Source organism: Trachurus japonicus, chromosome 6 (genome assembly GCF_045865225.1).
Source record: "Trachurus japonicus isolate A0001 chromosome 6, Traja_1.0".
Taxonomy (NCBI): domain Eukaryota; kingdom Metazoa; phylum Chordata; class Actinopteri; order Carangiformes; family Carangidae; genus Trachurus; species Trachurus japonicus.
The window spans coordinates 12,076,053-12,091,613 of record NC_140912.1 but is presented as its reverse complement, the minus strand read 5'-3'; the positions used below and the strand labels follow the sequence as shown (position 1 = coordinate 12,091,613).

Here is a 15,561-nt window from a genome sequence, read left to right as displayed (position 1 = left end):
TAAGCGGATAGGTACACCAACTCAGGCCACAAGTTAACTCGTGGTTAATATTTCTCTCAGGCTGTGCTAGATCTGCCTTCCCTGCTAATAGAAACCAGGGTGGACTTGTTATTCTGGGTCGTCAAAGGCTTTTGTCTAAATACATAGGGTAAGTATTTAGGTCCATCTCCTTCCATGTTATAGTCTCAGACTGTATGTGAATGTCATGTTGTCACTCATTCAAATTTCAAAATCTGATTAATGCCATTCTCTGTGATAAATTAGTCTAAATTAATCACATACATGATTTTTTGTTGCAATAGCCTATTTAGATATTTCCAATTCAAATGAATTTTGACAGATTAGTTAATCAATTCATAATTAAGACAATAGATTCTAAAGTTCAATGTCAACTTTGGTGGCTGGAAAGAACCTGTTCAGTCTGGAGAGAAGACACTGTTTATGAAAGGCTAATAAAATGTGCAACCCATTGTAACTGTAGTAATGAAAGCAGAAACTTTTCAACGTTAACCACAGTTATTCTTGATGGTCTGAAGTGTATTTGCAAAATATGTGGATCATTATACATAACCTATTGAGTATAGAGAATAAGTGTATTGCACATTTTGACAGACCATATGTGTAGACTAGCAGAACAGGTTACTCTTTGACCAGCATGATATCATTTATAGATTAAATCAATCCCCATTAATCATCTGTCAATCATTATCATTTACCGTGTGCACTGCTGCATTCAGTTTAATTTTCAAGGCGAGTCCAGTGAACTTAGCTGAGCTGCACAGTGAGTTAAAAACGGCAGCAGTGAACTTGATCTGACAGTAAGTATGTTTTTAATGACAAAGTCATACCAAGAATTTAAACTGCAGTTTGAGAAACACTGAAATGAACAGCAACCTATACTTTCACACTTAAATGATAAAATTATATGACACAACCGTGCAACGAACAGCGATGGAAAACAGGAAGGCTATAGGCACAAGAATATCTGTGTACTTTACGAATGAGTCAGATCCTGCTTTGTGAACATCACTGCCAAAGTAATTAATACTTAACACAAACAGGATATCATAAATGACAGAGCCCACATGTGCATGCTCCTGGACACTGCATACTCACCTGTTAGGATAACATGAGGATAACTGAGAGTGACAGCGGTTTCAATGAAGCAGGTCAAAGGTTACATCAAGCATTCATTTTTTCCCAAGGCATTATTTTTCTGTGACTAATTGTTTATTAAAATTAATCAATTAATTAATCCAAAACTTCTTTTTTGTAATTCAGCTTGTTCAAAAAAGTTACAGAGCTGTTCACTGTTATGAGTTTGCTCCCACTAATATCCTGCGGTGTTTTGTCAGGCCATGTTATCTGGGATGGTCTCTTGTTACAGTAGCTGTGGCTGGCAATGAAACTCATGATCTAATTTTTCTCAATATAACGTGACAAATAACTGGACATTTAGGTGAATATAAAATCCTATGTCTAATCCATTTTAAAAATATATATTATTAGAAAGTTTATTGCCCAGGCAGACACTGTATCTGATTTATTGTTAATCAAAATGTCCATTTGTCCTTATTCAGACACAGAATGGCTGCACTGCGTCGTCTGAGACAGTGCTACCAACCCAGGGGCATGGCTATCTCTGATCTTCACACAAGCAGCTGTGCCTCTGCCAAACAGCATTACAAAATGCTGGTGCTTGGAGGAGGATGTGGGGGCATTTCAATGGGCGCCAGAATGAAAAGGATGATGGGAGCTGAGAACGTCGCTGTTGTGGAGCCCAGTGAGGCAAGGATCCACTAGTTTTTGAACATTATTTGCAATTCCTGCTTTTGCCATGTCATCATGTAGTATCATTATCACGACTGCTCATGAAAACGGCTTTTTCACATGTTCCTTTCATTTTTTCAGATGCACTACTATCAGCCAATATGGACTCTGGTTGGTGCTGGTGCAAAAACTGTAGCCTCATCAGGTCGCCCCACTGCAAGTGTAATGCCCTCAGGAGTCAAGTGGGTGAAATCTAAAGTTCAGGAAATAAACCCAGACAAAAACACTGTTCGCACAGATGATGGGACTGAAGTATGTTTGCTCTAGGAAACTATTATCGGACTGTGTGTTTATTGGGATAATCTTAGATAGTTCACTGATGAAGCTGAAACTGTTCATCTAGCCCTTTATTTCACATTACAGATCACCTATGAGTATTTGATTGTGGCTCTTGGATTACAACTCCATTACGAGAAGGTAAAGTAATGCTTTGCTCTGTTGGCTCTGCTGCTGTATACAAGGCAAGCACAGCTGTAATTATATCTAAAGAAACTAACACTCTTCTTAAACATAGATCAAAGGACTGCCCGAGGGGTTTGAACATCCAAATATTGGGTCCAACTACTCAGTCCAAACTGTGGAGAAAACATGGAAAGCACTGCAGAACTTCAAAGAGGGCAACGCTGTGTTCACTTTCCCTAATACTCCTGTGAAATGTGCTGGAGCTCCACAGAAGATCATGTACCTATCAGATGCCTTTTTGAGAAAGGTACTTCAGCTTTGGGGTGTGGCGATAATGTTGTACAATCTGAAACTTTTAGGATTTAATTAATCAATTTTTATGTTTACAACCAAGACAGGAAAGAGGGAGAGGGCCAATATAATATACAACACATCCCTACCTGTGATCTTTGGGGTCAAGAAATATGCTGACTCACTATGGGATATTGTGAAACAACGTGATCTAAACGTGAATCTGAGGCAAAATCTGATTGAAGTGCGGGCGGACAAGCAAGAAGCTGTTTTTGAAAATCTTGACAAACCAGGCGAAACCAATGTGATTGAGGTAACTCAATAGTCTATTCTACATAAATAATATGCAATTGTACTTTATTTGACTGTGGTTTTTGTCTGTTGTGCCTAAATTGTATGAACGACTTCATATCTCTACACATTTTTGTCTCCCTCTATAGCTAAATATATGACAGGAAAGGAAAAGAGACACCAGTTAATAACTCTTCACTGCTTTTCTCCATCAGTATGAAATGCTTCATGTCACACCACCAATGGGACCTAATTTGGTGATCAAAGGCAGTCCACTGGCCGACGACGCTGGCTGGTTGGATCTCGACAAAGACAATCTCCAGCACAAGAGGTATCCAAATGTGTTTGGGATTGGAGACTGTACCAATCTGCCCACAATCCGAACTGCTGCTGCAGTTGGTAAGTGATCATTCCATCATTAGTCTGAACATTGCATCAACACACTGCTGTTGCATCATTGCACTTTTGTACAGGTGATGTCATTCCTGGTCAGCATATTGCTTGTCACACCTCCCCTGGTTCCCTCTGGGTCAGCTGAAGGGTAGTCAGCTGGTGCCACCATTCACTGATGTTTGGCCCCCAAATGACTACATCTCCTAGTGGAGGTGCAGCGGTCACTTTGGGGAGGTCTCCCTCCACCCTCTGCAGCTGACCCTAACAGGGTGTTGTGCTCCTCTGTAGCCACAACCAGTAGCTCAGTTTCCCAGCTTCCTTTACCTGCTATTTGATGACCCTCTGTAGCATCAACCCAGATGTACCAACTGCAGGCAGAAGTTAGATGTTTTGTCAAAGCCCCTGTAACCAACTTCCACTGGGTAGATGGTTGCAGTCGAGCCCCACTGCTTTCTGCTGCTAACTCTGAGTACTTGAACTTCCTCTTGAACGTGTTTGTGGTTGGTATCTCCTTCCTCCCAAGGGACAGTGAGTTAAAATATGAAGACCTTCTTGATGGCTGTGGACCACATCACAATGTCAGTTCTGGGAGTCAATTGTTTGATCTCCAACAGGAAGACTAGTGGTTTGCCCAGGTTGATCTGGATCTCTCATACCTTTTTAGGCATAGCCTATGCAGAGAAGTCTTTCCTGCTGCTGGCCTCTTCTTCTGCTGCCCTTATCAGGAAGCTGAGCTGTGCTAGGTGTCTGTACAGCAGAGGGGCTGGTCATGGTGGTTTCCCAATGTGTAGATGCTCCTTCCTGTCCCATGGGACACTGCCTGGACAGTTCTCCTGTTGCACCTGTGTGACCTCCTCCCCAACTATGGTCTTCCTCTGCTCCCTTGTGGCTTTAGAGTAGAACTGCCCATGTTGTCCCCAGCCCCAGCTTCTCAGCTCATCTTTGTGCTGCAACTTGGTAAACCTGCATCTGAAGCTTCAATTCATTCTTGCCTTAAAGTCCCAAGTTGGAAGAGCAACGGAAAGGGCAATGCCAATTCCTAAAGTAGCGCTTGGAGATGTTGTCCATCTTTAGTGCCTGTTGATGACTTTCAGCAGCCATTCTATTTTCACCAAATGTCTCAAATGTGAGATAAAAGAAGCTGAATATTGACTTCAAATTACATATAAAGCTCATAGCGTGCGTGCAGACCTCAGGATGTTTAAATGACTTGATGAACCCCGGTACCTTTCTGATCATGTGGCCCCCCACCTAACGGCTGTGGCCCTAAACAACCGCATAGAGTGTTTATGCCAGGGGCCGGCCCTGACTTTCAGTGGCCACATTATGTGCTGGTAAAGTGTGAACTGATTGCACCACAGCTGGCTGCTGCTGATCCTCACAAGACAATGCCTCAGCTGCTTCTGTCCGGTCTCCCCATTTGTTACCTCTCTTCTGCAGTTGCAACACAACACTACTATTCTCACTCATTAAGGACTGATAGGCTCCAAGACTTTGATGGCTTGTTCTTCATGCTTGCCCGTGCTGTCTAATTTATTTGGCTTTAGGAGCCTTGCTGTACATGGAGGGTCTGTATGATTCTAGCCACATCATCCACCTAACTTCTCTGGGCAAGGAGTCTGTCCGCAGTTGGTAACTTCGGACCTCGAGCTACGGTGTGGTTGATGATTTTATAGTCTTGTGTAAATTGATTCTTGTGCAATACATCAAATTACAGAAGGAACAAATTGTTAAAAGCAGATAAAACTGTATCAAGTTTGCGTTGGAGCTTTACACACACCAACCCATGTCACTGACATCATAACCAGGTTCCTGATACCAGGTACAACCTTTTGTGAAGTTTTCATGATGGGGTGGCGCAAGATGGAAATCAGGATCACCATGAGATGCTCCATCTTGTTCATATTGTTTGTCCTCCCTAGCTAGCATCTTTGGGATGTGATGAAATGGGATGTTTTTATGGATACACATGCAGCTGACAAATCAGCAGCAACTCATGTGGAATTAACTTTGTAGCCCAGGGGAGCAGGCGAGCAGCTAACACATCTGCAACTTTTATTTTCATTCTTTGTCACCTCCTTAAAAATGTATGCAAACATTTCTAGAAAAGAAAAGAACTTTAACTGTTTTTTGTTGTTGTTTGTTTTTAGCTGCGCAGACTGCTATCTTGAACAGAACCATCAGCAAAGTAATGAAAAATGAGAAGCCAGATAAAAAGGTTAGTTGTCACACACATCAATGATGATTCATATGTTTGACAATGTTACAACTTCTCTGCGGCTTAGCTCTGTTGCAAAATGTACAAATACATTATCAGTGATTTCCTTGCTTTACAGTATGATGGCTACACTTCCTGTCCACTGGTTACAAGCTACAACACAGTAATTCTGGCAGAGTTTGACTACAATTTACAACCAGTGGAGACGTTCCCCATCAACCAAGCCAAAGAGAGAAGAATAATGTACCACATGAAAGCTGATTTAATGCCTCAGCTCTATTGGCATGGGCTTCTCAGGTATGCATATAGATACTTAACAACATTTTAGTAGTTTGTAGTAATGAGTCATGCCTCAACTTAACATACATGTTTCTTTATTTCTCCAATGTCAGGGGCCTGTGGGGTGGACCGGGACCATACAGGAAACTCCTTCATCTTGGCATGAAATGAAATTTGATAGATATGATTTGCAGATTATATCTTTTTAGAAACTTTAAGAAAACAAAACACACAAAATGTGTGTGAACATCAATTTCAGTTACAAGTTGGACGGACTCACAATTGATATGTCAAATTCCATTTGAATCTACATTCAATGTAACTTTTGATATTGATGTGGTATTAAATGACTCATTGTGGAGTCACTTAGTGTTGCTTATAAATGGAGAATTAATGATTTGGGTATTTAGGTACATCATTGCTTCTTTTGGCAAATTGAATGTAGGCCTATGCTCTCGCTGCTTTTATCAAATCCATTATTCAATGAGGAATTATACTTTTATAGAAACCAAACAATAAATTGTAGCATACTTTGATTCCACATTGATTCGCAGCTCTGGGTGCAGCAGTGCACTTTTAGAAGCCTGTCAATTTTTCCAAAACCTCACAGCCAAGCTGAAGTTAGCCAGTCTCTTGCTTTATTTCTCACTGGTATACATTCCACATACATTCAATCTTAAAAATTAAAGCATCCCATTTGTGATGTTTTAAACAATCATTTCTGCTAGCAAACATTTTTGAAGAGATTGTGTGTTTTGAAAAGTTTGACAGTTAGCATGGAAACTCGCACAAAATCAATGCTAAACAGAATCAGAGTGAGAAAGACCTTATACAGTCAGTGCTTACTTCAGAGCTCATTATACTTTAGTCATTAAATGACTGTGTTCACTACGACCATAATTATGGTATTGAAGTAAAAGTTGTTGAAAAACCACAGAGCATTATTTACCAGGTTACTACTGTGACTTAAGGAATCAGCAATAGTGTTCAGCTCCTTTTCTGCACAGCTGAAGTGGAAAAGGCTGCTTAAGAGACATTTTTGTTAAAATCTGGTCAATGTTTTGTTCTGGTTTGATAAAACCTTTGACCACATGAGGGAGTAGTGGTGCTTTCTATCAGGGAATGCCAAAGGGTGTTTTTTAATCAAGGCATGTTGCCAACTGAGTGCTTACAGTTTTTTGACCATGTGACACAAGAGATTGGGCTGAATGTCAGTTTTATTTGTTGTCTTAAGTGGTAAATATACTAAGTGGATGAACTATTAAATAAACTGACATGAAAAAGAAAATAAAGGAGCACTTTGTCATTATTGCACACATAAATTAAAATCATGCAGCAGTGGTCATGTTGGTGCCTATTTGACAGGTAAAATGGCCCCACATAATACTTTATATATAAATGTATTGGTCTATTAAAGTCTCACTGCTAAGACATGAAATATGAATTTATATTTCATCATTTCACCAATCCCCAGTCCTTATTATAATCTAAATTCCAGAGGAGCTTCATATAACATTACAAAGCTAAGTCATACTCTTCAAAAACAGACTGTTTTCAATTATAAAAACAGTGGTGTGCAGTTTGGTACAGTATACTTCATTTTCTTGCTGAAAGTTAATTGTGGAGATTGAGTCAACTCTCATCTCTGAATATACCACAACATCTGAATATGGTTGAGTGAGACCTCTTTGTCCGTGGCTCTGATAAGAAAAAAGCCTGTCTGAGCCTGTCCTTTCTACCCAACAACTAGAGACTTCATCCACCGTTTCAACTCTGGCATTCATCTCACGTCAAGGTGATGCTTTGGCCATCATTATTATGTTTGGCCATGCTTTTTAAAAACAGGCCCAACAGAAAGTACATGAAGTGCTTTTTTAAATGTCACATTAATAATCCTCGCAGTACACTGCATGTTGATTTTACAGTACAATTTTGAGTCCCAGATTGTGAATTACCGTGTTGCCTAATTCAAGCTGCCTCAACAACAAGAAACGTACATACAACTTGAACTGGGATTTTTTTTAAATGTCTGAAGATTGTATGAAATGTGAATTAATGTATTAAAATCAATACAATTGTTAACTGTATAAACCTCGAATAAAGTCTTTAAGCAAAAGTAAGAATGTGTTGGAGGTGACTGAATAATGGGTTTGAAAAGTTTAGTCTCTTCACTTCCCTAACAGCTAACTGCACCATTTCAGGAGCAGCTGAAGCTATAATTATTGGACGCCTGGTGCTTTTAGATGTTGTTATGGCAGTTCCACTGTACGTTTAGTGTGTCTTTGACTTTGTTTGTGCACAACCACAGTCAATTGTTTCCTCAGCAATGGTAATGCCTTAGCCTACACCTGGTTAAAACAGGGTTGGTGAGACACACCTCTCAAACTCTGGATACAGACAGGGTTGGGCAGTTTATGATTTCTGTATGCATCATCAAGCACAATAAGTTTGGTCCCTCAATAAAACTGGCATGAAGAAACAGACTGTGCTGATTTTTAAGCCAGATAATAATTGCAAAGCATAACCTAAACTGCCATTGAGCTCCTTGTTTTCAGTGTTTTCTTTCTTGACCAGTTGGACTTCACCAGTACTGTAAACCAGATTACAATGTAGGCAATGTGCTCTGAACATTATTTGCAATGTCAACAAGCTTTTGTCCACAGTAGCCATATCTACCATTCAGCTGCACTTCCTGATGTTCCCATTACAAAAGGATTAAATTGGTTCCAAAGGAGCATGTATTCTGTTAACGGCACAGTCGCTCATTTTACAACAATATTGTGTAGGGTGACATCAGGTAAATTGGGCCATCAGGTAAAATGAGCCAGTTAAGGTTTGAGCCTCCTAGCTTTTTAAGTTTTAACAGGCAATGGCTGTAAATGATTTCAAATTGTTGCTACAACTGTACTTGACAAAAAACAATTGATTTGAGTGGTCTCTGGTAGCTGTTTTGGGTGGGACAATGCTTTATATCCAGCCTGCTGAGGAGAAGTGTGCGAAAAGTGGCCTGGCAAACAAATTTCACTTGAAACTGATAAGGTTGATAACTCCGTAAAAAAACAGATCTACAATAAAAAATGTGATTTATAATACACATTGTGATTCCCCCCATTGGATAGAATGCAAAATTCTTGCTAAGCTTACTTATTTTTAATTTAAATGCATTTTTTGTGGGTGGCTCAATTTACCTTAATGCATCATGGTAAATTGAGCCATGCATTTCAGCTAAAATGGGCCACATACAAAACACAGTCTTACACTGAAGTTACACAGAAATTGAGGGTGCAAAACATGTTCAAAGTTAGATATATATCCAAGGTTGGTCAGTGCCACTCATGGTGCCATTAGCACTGTGGGGGAAAAAATGGCATCTATAATGCCACACACACACATTCACACACAGTAAAAGAGCCTATAACATAGTCAGTTAACAAAGAGCATAGCAACAACATGATCATGTAATTTTAAAATGCATTTTAAGATTAAAAAATGTCTTCAACCTCTTATGTATTCACTGTTAATGTTAAGTTTAGTGTTGTAGTTTAGTAGTAGTGCCAATTAATTATTAAAATTTAAATGATTTCTGCTAAAATTACTGTGTTGTTCTCTCTTGGCCCAATTTAACTGAACGGCTGGCCCATTTTACCTGAACCTTCATCGTACCTCGAGAGGGAATATCCCGATACTTTAACTCTCATAATTCCAAAATAATTATACTTTTTAATTTTTTTTTCACACAGAAACATTTAAGAGACCTATGTCGATTTTTAAAAATATCAATGGATTTCATGCATAGCGTTTTTGATGGTCTTATTAGTCGTTTACCAAAAAGTGGCCCATTTTACCTGACTTCACCCTATGTGTAGGTAATCTATACACAAATTAATACAGGAGTAGGCTATATGTAACAAGACTACATTTAAGAAGAAGAAAAATTTCAACTGTTGGTCCAGCAAAGTCACGACAATGAACCATATTTCGCTGCAGCTCATGAGGTTTTCCATGGTTCCAGCATAAGGTCAATAGGTCTAGTATCATATGGATAATATAGCCTAATTTAAAACTACAAATCTTTATCTTTGTCTGTGTTCATAAGCCACCTCCTCTCTTTTATGCATCTCTCTAGCTAGGAGAAGTCATGCGCACACACAGAAACCGTATTTGGTCGTATGGAGAAACCTTTTCCTGTTATCACTTTCTACTGTAGGCTACATTGTTTACAAAAGTGCTGCATTCACGTGAGCTGGGACAACCCATAGACTGTAAAAGGGGACAACCAGATAACTCAATGCACGACAAACGGCTTGACAGTGAGTGTATTTGAGGACGACTACGTGATAATCTACGGTAGGCGACAGCACACGATGGGATGCAAACACAGCCACTATAAGGTTCAAAAGGACATATCAAAAACTACACTGTGAACTTTCCTACATCCCAGTGAACTTAATCTAGAATAGTTTACTGCCCGTCAATGATGGAGGCTGTTCATTGGTCGGATAACGGACGGGGCGGGGCGAAGGTTTAAGGCTACAAGTAGAGGCGGATACAGCTCCGTCCGTCCGTCCCGGGAAGAGGTAAAAAGTTCACGTAGGGTTATTCTCACACGGCTTGCATGTCCTGCCGTCACAGCTGCTAGAAAGCAGGGTGGACTTCTTATTCTGGGTCATTCGGGGATATATCGAAACTCAGTGAAACGAAGAGTGGTGCTGGTCGAGGTAAGTATTTACAGGTCCATCTCCTCAGTGCCGAACTGTACCTGAATGTCATGTTTTCAGGACTACGCCTGTAGAAATGGAGACGCAGTCAGTTGGTTGCGCAGCATGCAGCAGCAGCAGCAGCAGCAGCAGCGACGCTTCAGCCTACACGAGGCTTCACCAAATTAGGAGTAAACAACCTCAATAAAAGAAACCTGTGTCGCCACATATGTAGGTTATCTGTGCTGCGGCTAATAAAAACTGTTCATATACGATAATAAAGACTGAGAAGAATCTTAGGATTAGGTCAAAACAGTTGATATTGGACCACTGCTATGCACTGTTTTGACCTATGGAACCTAAGTATCACCTTTTTTCGATTGAAAAAAACTTGTTTAAAATTATCTCTCCTTAATTCTGTGGTGTTTGTTCGGGTGGGGCGGTTTTGGTTACAGTAGCTGTGGGCTGGCTGAGCCAAAATGAAACTCATGATATTGTTCTCCACATGACAACTTGCCTAGATATTGAGGTGAATGTAAAATTGTATGTCTAATCCATATTTAAAGTAGGCTACAGCTTCTCTACCTCTGATGGCTGAAGTGTATTAAGAGCAATAAAAAGGGGAAGTAAAGTTTGTTGCATTAATCCCAGACAACATATGTGATTTATTGTTAATCAAAATGTCCATTTGTCCTTATTCAGACACAGAATGGCTGCACTGCGTCGTCTGAGACAGTGCTACCAACCCAGGGGCATGGCTATCTCTGATCTTCACACAAGCGGCTGTGCCTCTGCCAAACAGCATTACAAAATGCTGGTGCTTGGAGGAGGAAGTGGGGGCATTTCAATGGGCGCCAGAATGAAAAGGATGATGGGAGCTGAGAACGTTGCTGTTGTGGAGCCCAGTGAGGCAAGCATCCACTAGTTTTTGAACATTATTTGCAATACATCCTTTTGCCATGTCATCATGTAGTATCATTATCGCGACTGCTCTTATAGAAACTGCCTTTTCACATTTTCCTTTCATTTTTTCAGATGCACTACTATCAGCCAATATGGACTCTGGTTGGTGCTGGTGCAAAAACTGTAGCCTCATCAGGTCGCCCCACTGCAAGTGTAATGCCCTCAGGAGTCAAGTGGGTGAAATCTAAAGTTCAGGAAATAAACCCAGACAAAAACACTGTTCGCACAGATGATGGGACTGAAGTATGTTTGCTCTAGGAAACTATTATCGGACTGTGTGTTTATTGAGGTTATAAAATCACTTAATGACAATCATTTAACGATAATCTTAGATAGTTCACTGATGAAGCTGAAACTGTTCATCTAGCCCTTTCTTTCACATTACAGATCACCTATGAGTATTTGATTGTGGCTCTCGGATTACAACTCCATTACGAGAAGGTAAAGTAATGCTTTGCTCTGTTGGCTCTGCTGCTGTATACAAGCACAGCTGCAATTATATCTAAAGAAACTAACACTCTTCTTAAACATAGATCAAAGGACTGCCCGAGGGGTTTGAACATCCAAATATTGGGTCCAACTACTCAGTCCAAACTGTGGAGAAAACATGGAAAGCACTGCAGAACTTCAAAGAGGGCAACGCTGTGTTCACTTTCCCTAATACTCCTGTGAAATGTGCTGGAGCTCCACAGAAGATCATGTACCTATCAGATGCCTTTTTCAGAAAGGTACTTCAGCTTTGGGGTGTGGCGATAATGTTGTACAATCTGAAACTTTTAGGATTAAAGTAATCAATTTTTATGTTTACAACCAAGACAGGAAAGAGGGAGAGGGCCAATATAATATACAACACATCCCTACCTGTGCTCTTTGGGATCAAGAAATATGCTGAGTCACTATGGGATATTGTGAAACAACGTGATCTAAATGTGAATCTGAGGCAAAATCTGATTGAAGTGCGGGCGGACAAGCAAGAAGCTGTTTTTGAAAATCTTGACAAACCAGGTGAAACCAATGTGATTGAGGTAACTCAATAGTCTATCCTACATAATATTTACTATACTAACTGCACTATAATTGAACAACTCTTAAACACCACTGTTTTTCTCCATCAGTATGAAATGCTTCATGTCACACCACCAATGGGACCTAATTTGGTGATCAAAGGCAGTCCACTGGCTGATGAGGCTGGCTGGTTGGATGTTGACAAAGACAATCTCCAGCACAAGAGGTATCCAAATGTGTTTGGGATTGGAGACTGTACCAGTCTGCCCACAGCAAAAACTGCTGCTGCAGTCGGTAAGTGGTCATTGTCATTGCATCATCTCAATACTATTGCAGACTGGCATTCATACAGTTTTATGCTTGTTCCTTTTGTAATTTGAAAGTAGGTGTATTGCACAAGAACCTATTTACACAAGACAATAAAATCCTAACACACCCTATAAAGGTTGAGTAGTATCTGACAGGTTCTACCATTATTTAACCATTACTTAATTCACCCGAGTTGTGTCCAAAATAATCATTTTACTTCTGAGTTTACCATATCGTTCCACACATATAGGCTACTTCCCTGGATAGTGCCTGAGTAGCTAGGGAATGAATGAGTGATTTCAGGCACAAGCTGTCCAGTTAATTTCCTGTGGTATTGCCGTTCCCTCTTTGTTAACTGTTGACTATATGATGGGGAGGTTCCTGCCAACTTGGCATCAGTGATGATGATGATGAGTAGTTGTAAAGCAGCACTTGCAAGTGCCACTTGCACTTGCACAACTGCAGTTGCAAGTGCTGTCAATAATTAAGCCATGTTTACATTCAGTGTGTGACTGTGAACATGAGGTATGTCATACTTAACACGATGGGCACTGGTAGTAATTGCTGATTTTGTTGACTTTTAGCCACGTTAGTCAGTGTACAGTAATAATTCCTAATTCAGTATTAATTACTTTAAATTCAAAGCTAGCATAGTTGTTTAACATGTTAGTGTGTTCACATACTAAAAGTGTGAATATTAATGAATTGATGTCATCTGTTTTCTTGTTTTTAGCTGCGCAGACTGCCATTTTGAACAGAACCATCAGCAAAGTACTGAAAAATGAGAAGCCAGATAAAAAGGTTAGTTGTCACACACATCAATGATGATTCATCTATCTGACGTTACAACTTCTCTGTTGGAATTACCTCTGTTGCAAAATGTACAAATGCCTTATCAGTGATTTCCTTGCTTTACAGTATGATGGCTACACTTCCTGTCCACTGGTTACAAGCTACAACACAGTAATTCTGGCAGAGTTTGACTATAATGGACAACCACTGGAGACGTTCCCCATCAACCAAGCCAAAGAGAGAAGAATAATGTACCACATGAAAGCTGATTTAATGCCTCATCTCTATTGGCATGGGCTTCTCAGGTACGCATATGGTTACTTAATGACATGTCAGTTGTTTGTAGTAATAAGTCATGCCTCAACATTCCCCACATGTTTTTTTTTGCCAGGGGCCTGTGGGGTGGACCGGGACCATACAGGAAACTCCTTCATCTTGGCATGAAATGAAAGCTCACTGAATTAAGCTCCATTTTCTAAACTTTATGGGTGAAAATAGCACTTAAAATTCATGAACATTAAAACTAAATTACAAGTTGGATCAACTTGTAGGTAAAACTTAAAATGTCGAGATCCATTTAAAGCTACATTCAGTGTAGCTTTTGATATTACTGTGGAATTAAATGAGTTGCTTGTAGTGCAGTGAACAGAATCAGTTCTTCAGCTACTTGTAAGTACAGTTTTGTTTCTTTTGTCAAATTGAATGTAAGATCTTGCTGCTTTCATCAACCCCATTATTCAACCAGATATTTTATTTTTATAGGAGCCGAACAAGAGATATAGCCAGAGATGTTGTTATAGCATATTCTTATTCCTTGTTGATTCACAACTCCAGTTGTGACAGTGCACTTTTCGAAGCCAGTAGATTTCACTAAAAACCTCACCGCAAGGTTTGATTTGTTGGTCTCTTGCTTTTATTAACAGCTCTTTAGTATACATTCCCCACAGGCCAGGCTCATCCGCTGAACTAACCATATTGCCCTTCTTGTGAACAGGAGCGAAGCGCATTGCTGACCGTAACGTTTGTAAAATATGGGAGACAAGTAAAACTCTACGGCTGTGAGGCTTATGATCAGTCAGAAGTCACTATGTAGGCCTATACAGATAACCATTTCATAGTTTTAATTGTCTTCAGGTGTGTTTCATCTGTTTAAAATCTAGAACATCCCATCTGTTTTTTTTAGTTAATCATTCATATCTGCTACCAAACATTTGGTAATGTGATTTTGTGTTTGGAAAAGGTTGATGTTTAACATGCAAATTAACACATTTCTTTTTTTATATTTGTAAACATGAATGTCAGATATAGTGTTTTGTAAATACTGATTATTTTTCTATCAGTGCTAAAAAGAATCATAACCATTTTATACAATCAATGCTTACCTCATAGTTCGTTATGCCTTAATCATTAAATGATTGTGTACACTACTATCAGAATGATGGTATTGAAGTAAAAGCTGGAGTTGTCGCTAAAAAATCATAAAAATATACTCAATTAAATTTTGTGTTAGAAATTTGTGTTCAGCTCCTTTTCAGAAGTGGAAAAGGCTGCTTCAAAAGCAATGTGTAGAATGTAGGCTATGTATAGAAGGTTGTAGGCTGCTGATTATGTCTCTGTCCTGTCTTTGAGGCAGAAGTCAGGTTGATATTACCAATTTATTCATGCAAACTGGGAACATGTTGTGTATTAACAAATACATAATTTTTACTGGATGTTTTCCTGTTGATGACTTTGACTTTTGGTTTGAGGAATTAGCAGCACCAATGGAGAGATAATTAATTATCCAGTGGTCAGTTAATTGGGTCACATTCACAGTGTCACAGGTGAAAATCTATTTGATTTGTCTAATTGAGCATGGTAATGTCAGTTATGTTTGTTGTAAAATAATGCAGAACTTTGCATTTGTTTCTGAGACTCTTTCAGTGAGGCATGAGTTTAAACTGGGCTTTTTACTGAATGAATATTCAGTTTGTTGCTGTGTAGCTTTGTGTTTTGTGTCCACCACCTGTTTCACAACAATAATAGTAGTTCACATCAGCTGATCCAGTCTCTCAAGTAAAAGTTTCCCTAAGGGCTTAAAACTCTGTTCCC

General features: G+C 39.5%; 2 protein-coding genes across 2 annotated transcripts; both read left to right on the top strand.

Moving 5' to 3' along the window:
* Positions 1 to 33: 33 nt before the first annotated feature.
* LOC146985670 (sulfide:quinone oxidoreductase, mitochondrial-like) lies at positions 34 to 6,125 on the top strand. Its single transcript, XM_085778784.1, has 10 exons — positions 34 to 148; positions 1,581 to 1,788; positions 1,912 to 2,082; positions 2,194 to 2,247; positions 2,345 to 2,539; positions 2,627 to 2,836; positions 3,030 to 3,213; positions 5,358 to 5,425; positions 5,544 to 5,722; positions 5,818 to 6,125. The coding sequence occupies exons 2-10, from the start codon at positions 1,588 to 1,590 to the stop codon at positions 5,873 to 5,875; spliced, it is 1,320 nt and encodes a 439-aa protein (XP_085634910.1). The 5' UTR covers positions 34 to 148; positions 1,581 to 1,587; the 3' UTR covers positions 5,876 to 6,125.
* A 4,092-nt stretch (positions 6,126 to 10,217) lies between these two features.
* Positions 10,218 to 14,952, top strand: sqor (sulfide quinone oxidoreductase). The gene is made up of 10 exons (XM_085778780.1): positions 10,218 to 10,422; positions 11,104 to 11,311; positions 11,437 to 11,607; positions 11,752 to 11,805; positions 11,898 to 12,092; positions 12,180 to 12,389; positions 12,480 to 12,663; positions 13,412 to 13,479; positions 13,597 to 13,775; positions 13,862 to 14,952. Exons 2-10 carry the CDS (start codon positions 11,111 to 11,113, stop codon positions 13,917 to 13,919), a joined length of 1,320 nt encoding a protein of 439 aa, XP_085634906.1. The 5' UTR covers positions 10,218 to 10,422; positions 11,104 to 11,110; the 3' UTR covers positions 13,920 to 14,952.
* The last annotated feature ends 609 nt before the right edge of the window (positions 14,953 to 15,561 follow it).

What these genes read in the sequence shown, in the direction of transcription:
- sqor (XM_085778780.1), top strand. Translation starts at nt 11,111, where the DNA reads ATGGCTGCACTGCGTCGTCTGAGACAGTGCTACCAACCCAGGGGCATG. An exon ending in GCACAGATGATGGGACTGAA is followed by an intron (nt 11,608 to 11,751) that starts GTATGTTTGCTC and finishes TTCACATTACAG; the next exon opens with ATCACCTATGAGTATTTGAT. An exon ending in TACAACTCCATTACGAGAAG is followed by an intron (nt 11,806 to 11,897) that starts GTAAAGTAATGC and finishes TCTTAAACATAG; the next exon opens with ATCAAAGGACTGCCCGAGGG.
- LOC146985670 (XM_085778784.1), top strand. Translation starts at nt 1,588, where the DNA reads ATGGCTGCACTGCGTCGTCTGAGACAGTGCTACCAACCCAGGGGCATG. An exon ending in GCACAGATGATGGGACTGAA is followed by an intron (nt 2,083 to 2,193) that starts GTATGTTTGCTC and finishes TTCACATTACAG; the next exon opens with ATCACCTATGAGTATTTGAT. An exon ending in TATTGGCATGGGCTTCTCAG is followed by an intron (nt 5,723 to 5,817) that starts GTATGCATATAG and finishes CTCCAATGTCAG; the next exon opens with GGGCCTGTGGGGTGGACCGG.